This window comes from Heptranchias perlo, chromosome 4, assembly GCF_035084215.1.
Source record: "Heptranchias perlo isolate sHepPer1 chromosome 4, sHepPer1.hap1, whole genome shotgun sequence".
Taxonomy (NCBI): Eukaryota; Metazoa; Chordata; class Chondrichthyes; order Hexanchiformes; family Hexanchidae; genus Heptranchias; species Heptranchias perlo.
Window position 1 is genome coordinate 92,294,577 of NC_090328.1, and position 9,400 is coordinate 92,303,976.

The 9,400-nt window shown below is 41.0% G+C and overlaps 1 protein-coding gene across 1 annotated transcript; it reads right to left on the reverse strand.

The window, feature by feature from the left end:
- Positions 1-1,363: 1,363 nt before the first annotated feature.
- Positions 1,364-7,991, reverse strand: LOC137320553 (doublesex- and mab-3-related transcription factor A1-like). Its single transcript, XM_067982237.1, has 2 exons — positions 7,284-7,991; positions 1,364-3,821 (listed from the first exon to the last, which is right to left on the reverse strand). Exons 1-2 carry the CDS (start codon positions 7,798-7,800, stop codon positions 2,986-2,988), a joined length of 1,353 nt encoding a protein of 450 aa, XP_067838338.1. The 5' UTR covers positions 7,801-7,991; the 3' UTR covers positions 1,364-2,985.
- Positions 7,992-9,400: the final 1,409 nt, after the last annotated feature.

A 9,400-nucleotide genomic window follows, 5' to 3' on the forward strand; every position in this document is an offset into this window, starting at 1 on the left:
TCCCCCTCCTCTATTCCATCCTTATTCCTGTCTCCCTTTCAATTTATCCTCTCATGACTTATCTTGTGTTCTGCCCATATTAGGCTCTGTTACTGACATAACAACCAACTTTCTGGAATCATTATTTTCATAAACAGTAAAACCTCACAATTGAATAGACTTAGGCATTACTTCATTTAGTACCTCCCATCACCCTATACGCGGAAATTTATATAAATTTAGCATAACATTGAAGAACTGCTTGCCCTGGGCTTCCTCAATTGCTCAGTGGGTAAATTTCCCGTGTGGTGTGATGCTGATCGGGAAGGTTCTAGGTTTGATCCCTAATCTATGCTAAATTAGCTGATCTTAGCTGAGGTCACAGTATAATCAGTTCCTCTGGATTAGGTTGAAGGTAATCATCCAGGGTTCCCTCTCCTAATCACTATCTGGTAAACCCCTCCGTGGATTTGTGCCCTTCCATCAATCATTTCAGAGAACGAAAGAAAACAATTAAAAACAATGTAGAGGTACACCACACTATTGCAGAGTTGCAACCGCCTTTGGAACTGTTGGAAACAAAGCTGCAATAAATCTAATTTCCGCTGAGTGGCGCTAGTCAACTAGGGTAGGTTTTGAGAAGTTTTTTTTCAGTTAAATCAAGAAATATAATTTCGAGGACTTCATTTCCACATCGTTCACCTGAGGAAGGAGGAAGCCTCCGAAAGCTTGTGAATTTAAAATAAAATTGCTGGACTATAACTTGGTGTTGTAAAATTGTTTACAATTGTCAACCCCAGTCCATCACCGGCATCTCCACATCAAGAAATATAAGGAACTCTTTCGTACAAACTTCTCCTTATATGATCACAAGGCCTATCTTAGATCAAAACAATTGGCAATGATAAGCTGTAGTGTTTTCCAACTTCATTGCATTTCCCTCTTAATGAATAAAGTACCTGCAAGTCGATGAGCAACGCTGCTTCCTACTCAAATCTACTTTTTCTTTAAATATGGTGAACAAAAGATATACCCTAACTGGCCTTAACCTATTATTATGAAGTGTCAATGACGTGTCTAATAAGCATGTGGAGCCGTGATATATGCCCATTCTCACACAGTGGAGCCGTGTTATATGCCCATTCTCACACAGTGGAGCCGTGTTATATGCCCATTCTCACACAGTCAACTTTAAAGCTATTTTTGTTGTTCGTCTGTAAGAATAATAGACATCCAGTCCTCTTCACAATTAATTCTTGTTGGTTCATATTCTGTAAGGAATGTACGTCAAACAGGAATAAATTAGAAAATGCATTATCTCACGCTTCCGCCACATCATAGTGATGAACACAGAAAATAAAGGCTGCTTATTTTTTTAATGCATTTATTTTGTTTCTTGTTTACAACCATAAGACCTCTGTTCTCAATAACATTTCACTTGGAACATCATTAAGCAAAAATATCCGACCGCTGCCTGTTTAACAGTAACCCAGCCTCAGAAAATAAGTTGCTTCCCTGTAAAAATCCACCCTTTAGTACCAGTTACTGCTCATGCTTGTTTTGATTGTGTGGACGGACAGCCTGCAGTGCTAAAATTGTTACCTTAAAGTGTGGCCTAGTCACGATTAACTATTTTAAAGACGCCGTACTTTCGTGAAAAAGTGCTTGGGATTTTTATTTTGTTAATGTAAATCCTGTTGCAATGCATGGTCATGTTATTTGTACGCAGCGTCATTGTATTTAAAAAATAATGCAGGACTCCTCTCCCTTCCCAAACAGAAGTATCCTGAACGCCTTTTCGTTTAAACAACGCCCATCTGAAATCTCAAGTAAAACTTTCACTTTGTCCAAACACAACACTTTTGCTTCTCTGGGTTTCAGTTGGTTGATCGAAAACATTCCTGGAGGCATTTGCCTCTTCACATACTCATTCCACAATAACGACTTCAAGTTGTTGGGAAAACTGAAAGGGTTTCAAACTCCACTAACTTGAAATAAGGCACTTTAATGTACACATCTTGAGTCATTAGCTCCTCCACTTCCGCACAAGAGATCATTTCCTGGCCAACAAAAATCTGTACCTTTGCTTTTAAACATATTTTAATATGTAATATGATAATACATTAAACCACGAAGCAACGTGAGAAGAGAACTGCTGGGCCCCTACTGAAGCGAACCAGAGCGGGGAGTTCTGCCAGTGTGCGCTAAAATGTCAGATTAAAACTTTACTTTGGTTCTACCGAACTCCCTGCATTTCAGATAAAGTAGCACTGCAAATATTCTCAGATTTCGTGATAAAGGAATTTACTGATTTTTCAACTGTATTTCTTTGCGGACCCAAGTTTTTTTTTTGGTGATCTATAAGTGTAACCTGGCATAAACATTCTGAGGGAACTCGCGCACTAACTATTGGATAGACCTCAGTATCTGGTATGTCTTTAGCAGTTGCTGCGAAGACTTAAAGTCCTCCAAGGAAAGACGGTTCCCTTAGTGGTGGAATTGGAGGGATTTCACAGCGTCTCCCTTTCCGAAACATCTGCACGCAAACGGGAAATACTGCAAACCCCATATAAGTTTCTTTAAGGCAGATTCTTACTAGGCCAACATCCAAAAATGCTGCCCGATCGGAAATAATCTACATTCTCAGACCTGTTATTTTAAACCCATTCTAACTTTTCTCACGTTACTTCGGGGGCAGTCAACGAGACGAAACACAAATTGCTCGTGCTTATCATTCTCAGGGGTATTTCTGCAACTGAATGCTGTATTTTTTCCAATCTATTTAGTACAACGCTGTTAGCCCCAATAATTACAAATATATATCTCAAAAGAACAATGTTGATATTCAGTGGATCCGTTGAACAATCTGGTGGCAAAGTGGATCGAATCGGTTCATAATCACCTAACCATTCTGTTTTATTTTTATTTAAAACGTTTTGCACAGTCAGAGTTCTGTATGCAATTATGTGCTTTGCCTCAAAAATGAGTTCCTCTCACGGGTATCAGTCACTGTTTTTCCGGATTAATTCTGGAGTACAATCCACTAGAGCAGAGTGACTCTTTGTTCTGGAAATATGGAATATCCCTCACGATGCCCGGGAAGGAATAGTCCACTTGAGGGCGAAATGGCAAAGCTGGCATCAGACCAGATGTGACATAAGGTGACATGAAAGTTGGAAGCCCTCGGCCGGGGCTCGAGTATGCCAGTCGAAGTGGGTTGATGCCTAACCTGGGGTTCAATCCGTACAGATTTGCGGGCCCCCCGAAAACTGCGCTGGATTGCAGGGGAGAGAAGGCTGACTTTGTCCCGATAGAGCTGCCAGAAAGCCCAGCCAAGGTAAAGTGTGAGGATCGCTGGAGTTCACCAGAATCGGACATTGTGCACTCAACATCTTTGACTTGTCCCTTTTGTTCCTTCCCATTCAAGACTTGTTCGATGGCTTGGACCACGTCTCCTTTGCAGTTTGCTAGGATGCACTCGAGTTTGCTGCGCTTGTGGTTGGGGAAGACTTTGGTGAGGATATCAATGGGCGCCCTGTGGTTGGAGGAAGAGCCGGGGAGATTGGCCATGACTTTCGCCAAGTCCTTGGGTTTGTCACATTCGTTGCCCGACTCAATATCCGAGGAAGTCACTGAGCGAGGGCTGTCAGCGCCTTCCGACGGAGGATCCGGGGAAGGTGAAAGCTGGGCTGAGTCGTTCTCCAAAGCTTCGGGATTTGCTGCTTTATCCCTGAGATTGTTGTCCGACCCTCCAGTCTCTGAAGCGAGAGAATACGAAGGCTGGAGAACCGATCGGCTCACCAAACCCGTGTCGAATAGTTCGTATTTTGGGCTTTTTTGCTCTACAAAGAAAGAGACAGAATTTTTCAAACTGGGCACATGAACCTAAGGTGCTAGGTTGGTGAAAACGTTGTTCCACTTTTACTGGAAACTAAAAGCATAAATATAATACATATAAAGCAGTAAAGCAACTACATGTGTCGTTTTAAAGGTTTGATTTAATACATATTTGATTTTTAAAATTAAAATCAGTTATACTGAATGAAAAAAAATAGATTGTTCGGAAAAAACAACCTTAGGCCACGTTAGCAAAATATAACTCACCGCCGGAGCTTTCTCCCTCATGTTCCATTCACTGGTTTGCATTAATTATATCAAAGAAGGATTTATATTATATCAGAATGAATGTAAGTTACAAGGTGACACATCTCAGAATTGCATGAGAAGAGATATTCTGATTAATAGATTTGCATGAATTAGAAGGTCTTCGATTAGTTTGGTTGCATGTCCGAATTAAAATGATTCACTACAGATTTTGATTCCAAAACACACGTTTTAATACCCCTTGTTACTATCGTATTTTTGATTTAAACTTGGTGGAATGAATACTTCTGTTAAAAAAAATATATTTTGTTATTCGAGGTCTGACATCAATATTAAATACCATTCCGTCAGTAAAGTTTCCTGCTTGGCCTAGTCCAAAAAAGGCACCAGTTCACTTTAATTACAGCTTCCTCCAATTTAGAAATGAAAAGTATCTCATAACATTCTTAACTTGTTTTGTACGTCGTACTAAGTGGAGATGCGTGTTCTCCCAGGAGCATCTAACTGTTTTTGATGTGCCAAATAAAGTATTATCATTGGACAATTCACCGAAGATTTCCTGGCTCATTTTCTTAGGCCATGTGTGTTGCCCACGTTTGCAAATTGCAATCGGCTATTTTGATATACATGCTGCATAAAATATCCACGTATAGCAACGGTGGAAATGTGATCTGATTGTTTAACGAGCTACCGATTCTTTGTTAACTATAGCCTGTCTCTCATTCGCACACGAAATATCGGGAGCCGATTTATAGCTGTGCCGCTTACAGAAAGACAAGTTTCCTTTTTGGAATTTCTTCTCCAAAAAGCTGACTGTCTGCACAGCACACCCGCCATGTTATTTCTGTAAGTTCTGTACAACACACCGCTCCTAAATATTTTACAGATCTTCCACGGCAAGGATGTTTCTTTTTAACCGCTACAAGTTCTTTGGAATACATTTAATTCAATATTCTGACCTTGTTTTTACGAACGTACGTGAAAAGAGTGATTTATATAGAGGTTATTAACCGTTTTAAGATTGCACCCCTCAGAATTTAAAACTATTATTTTTTAATCTGCCTATGTACAGTATATTTTAACCTTATCCTCTACCAGGGCAACACATTCTAAACTAGAGCTATTGTTAATATCGCCTCCTTTACTTTAGATATACAGGTGGTGCTGCTGAATGTACAAGCCCCATCAGTTCATATGACTCTTCCCACACCCCCATCCCACCACCCCCAAACACACACATTAAAAAATATTAAGTGAAAACCTTTTTTATTGTGTAGTTAAGTTTTGCTATTGAATGTAATTTTCCAAGACCCAGGGAAAATCGTTCACTTGATCCCGAACACCCACTACAATCCGCCCACAGAAAGTTGGCTTAATTGAGTGTTATTTTATACGTTATAAAGAAATTGAAATGTCTTTAGAATTGGCTCTTTTCTATTCTGCATTACCGGTTATTAAAACATTCAATAAAAAAAAGTTTCTTCAAGTCTGGACAAATCGAGTACAAGCAACATTCTTCCTATGCCATTCAAAACAATATCCGTTTACCATCAGATTGGGGCATTTTGACCTCCAGTTAATGTCACAATCCAATCGTGACAACAGAAAATAATATAGTAACTTTCCACGACATTCACCTACCATAAAGTGCATTTTACTAAAAAAAAACGCGGTTTCACCTCAATAAACGATTTTAACCAAACTGCAACCGATTAGAACAGTTAAAATTCACGGACGTAGTTTAGTTGTGCTTATTTCTTATTTTACTACTTCTATCTTTAAACAATCTAAATTCACCCGTTATCTTTCCGATTTGACAGCGTTTGAATAAAACTGTGTATTTGCTAAATACTAACTTATATTTAAATAAACTTCCAAATCCTTGCCAATTCCCCCATGGAAGCTGCAGCCAAGTGTAGTTGTAAATTATAAATCAAAGTCGGATTTTTAGCAAATGGGACAAATAGTAGCAGAGTCAACACATCATTGTTCGAGATGCAAACAAGACATCCCGCCCACCTCCGTGTTTTAATTGTTCCTTTATCAGGATGTTGTAACATTAACAACGAATTACTTAGCTATGGAAGAGAGTCGAAGAATTCTGAAATTGACTGGAAACTTCCTTATTATTTCTACATTTGTAGTTTTTTATTCAAAATCACTCAAACCTGCTTATTCTTTATGCAAAAAGATGCCTGGCCCTGGTGTAAAGTGGACATGACTAAAACGTGGACTGTCTGACTGTTAAACTGGCGGGACTAATCAACTTTACTCAAATCGCTTCTCACTGAAATATGGCCAAGCAGAATTATTGTTCCCTAAACCAAAAGCAATTCCAATTAAAATCTGCACTTGATCCCTTGTGGCAATGTCGTAATCCTTATTTATATTTCAATGTGTTCCTTGTGCAGGAATATCGGAAAATCATTCCCCATTTACAAAGTTTGTTTGAAGTAAGCACCGAGATCTTATCACTGATTTGGATATTCAGATAATAAATCTGCTACTTTTGGGATGATTATGAGATACTGACTGTTGTGACTAGAATATTCAGGTAATGAATCGGATGCAGAATCAACTTATAATGCAGATTTTCGTATCATAAAAAGTTTGGATATTGGGAAAAATCTGTTTTTCAAGTGACAATTTCGATTTATAGACACCTGTTGAAACTTCACATGAAATGATGCGATAGCAACATTGTGCCGTTCTTTCCACGATAATATAGTGCATACATAAGCTAAACGTACAAAAAATATACATTCTCTGTTTTTAAAGTGACACGTTACATTTATTCAGACGATGGCCCATCAAGCCATTGCAAGCAGAGGGGCTTCGCTAGTAACCACTACTCAGGTTTGGGAATTAATCTTGAATTTATGGTGAGAGATGTTGAACCGATAACAGAAAGGTATTAATAAATTCTAATTACATAATCAATATTGATCCGGAGCACACAATCCGCTACATCCAATCAATAATTTTACAACCCTTAAGTAATAAACATCTGACGCGAACGCTATCGTAATCGTGTGAAAATGGATACAAAGCAAAACAGAATCAGCGCCAAGTAATTATTAGCAGAAATCTTCAACAATTAAACAACGATAAATATACAGATTTCCAATAGACTTTGCTCAGAGGTGTTTATACTTTAGATCCTGATCATTTAATGCCCGGGTCAGCTTTTGCTGACTTACCTTCTTTCTGCTTCTGATACTCGGGTCCGAAGATCTCGAAAGACGTCGCCACGGCCCTCGATCCCGGGAGGATGCCGTTCGCTGCCGCGGCAGCCGCTGCCATGGCCAGTCCGGCTTCGGCGGCCCCTCCTCCGGCGTACATGAACTGCAGCTCCCTGGCCTCGTTCTCTTCTTGCGCTTGCTGCCGCCGGAGAGCGACCTGAGCGGCCATGACCCGCTGCCTCTCGGCGATCAGCATGCACTTGGCGCACATGCAGTCCCTCCAGCGGCAGAAGCGCTTGTGGCCCTTGAGCGCCGACACGACGCCGTGGTTCCGGCACCGGGCGCACTTTGGGGTTCGCGGGTAACGTTCGGCCGCAGCGGCGGCCGCGGCTGCAGCGGCGGCGGCCCGGAGCAGCAGCGCCGGAGGGCGGAGCAGGGAGCTGCTCGCCACTGAGATGGGGACGGTGGGAGGGTTGGGTGGCCCGCAGGGGGGCCCCGGGAGAGAGGCGGAGGGCAACGACCCTCTGCCATCCATCGTGAATCTGAGCCTGACCGGCCTGACCACAGCGATCGGTCCCGAGCAACTCCACTCACAATCAGCACATGTGCAATATTTACCAGAGACTCGTTTATATTGATCTTACAGCTGGGCTTTCAAAAAACAAACATGATTTAACAATAAAAACCAGAAGATGCGCTGCATTCGCCCCGGGAAAGGTGCTCGAAGTATTTGCAAACTATTTACTGCAGCAGAATGAAGCGTCACTCAGCGGTCCGGCACTTTCCAGCATCACTAGAAATGTGACGTGCTGTAAATAATTTTAGATCAGTAAAATCTAACTGAGATCTTTTATATATATAAAAAAAAATAAAAACTGTATCTTTGGATCACTGCAAACGTGACTTTAAAAACTTCAAGTCATGTTTTGCCACACAACAAAAAAACAATTCTTTCAAACGCGAAAAAGAAAGCGGCGGATCTAAGCGCTCTGCTGTTTTACTGGGATTTGGGTGTGGAGATGCGGCTGCTCTTGAACTCCCCCAATCTGTGTCCAAGTGCAATGTTGATTATGCAGACGCTGCAAATGATAAAATAGTTGACACTGGGCGGCCCCTGATTGCTGCCCGTGTGCCTCGCCCTGGCTGTCAATCACCCGCCGCTGGGCGGGAACGGGTCGGTGCGCGCCTTCTCCGAATGGTTAGAGTTCAGCACCAATGGAAGCAAGCGCTCTCCCCTCATTGACAGCTTCTCGCTGAGTTGCATGGGCCGCTGCCCCAGACGAAACTGACATAGGTGGTACTTTTGTAACAAGATGAAAAATAACCTTTTTCACGACAGTGAATTATTGTCACGATTTAAAAGCATTCTGTTCTTGAATAAAAATAGAAAATAACGGAAACAGTTAGCAGATCAGACAGCATCTGTGGAGAGAGAAAGAGAGTTAGCGTTTCAGGTCGATGATCTTTTAGTTCAGACTTCCAGCATCCGCAGTATTTTGCATCTATTTTTTTACTTAATTTGCTTCCGAACCATAGTTGTTCAGGGGTACAGAAATTTTTCAATTACTTAAGGACACACTTTTGTGGGTCTGGCAATAGTTTCCTGACCTAATAGCGCTTAGTTCCGTTTTTTAAGTTTCACGGGATACATGTGCACGTCTTATAGCGTAATTGTCCGGAATAAACATATCTATAAGTGGCCAGTTTGGGAGAGAGCATGTTTTGTGTGTTTGATATTTTGAAATATTTTTCAAGCACGCTAGAATAAAATGATGTTTGGTTGCTGCATTTGGTTTCCAAGTTTTCACTGAATACAGACGCCTCACAGAAATAATACTTGATGCAATAATGGAACGACGATGCACATAATCTTTTCCAATACAACCCCATTGTAAAATAGACATCATCCGCAATCCCCATTCTGTTTGAAAGTTAGGAACACGGGATCTTGGCCAGGCCACTGCCGAATTTCAACCAAAGGCTACAATTGATAAATCTAATCCTAGGCGTATTGATGTAGAGTTGTAACAGCTAACATTTGTTAATATTTGATATTGGCGAACATTTTACATCGTCGCCGATTTGCAACATGAGTAATTATATTTGCTGTAGGTGTAATATTACACGTTAACGAT

Excerpts from the sequence above, each read along its gene's own strand:
- LOC137320553 (XM_067982237.1), bottom strand. The coding sequence starts at position 7,800 with ATGGATGGCAGAGGGTCGTTGCCCTCCGCCTCTCTCCCGGGGCCCCCC. Across the intron at positions 3,822-7,283 it reads GTATCAGAAGCAGAAAGAAG|AGCAAAAAAGCCCAAAATAC; the intron begins GTAAGTCAGCAA and ends CTTTCTTTGTAG.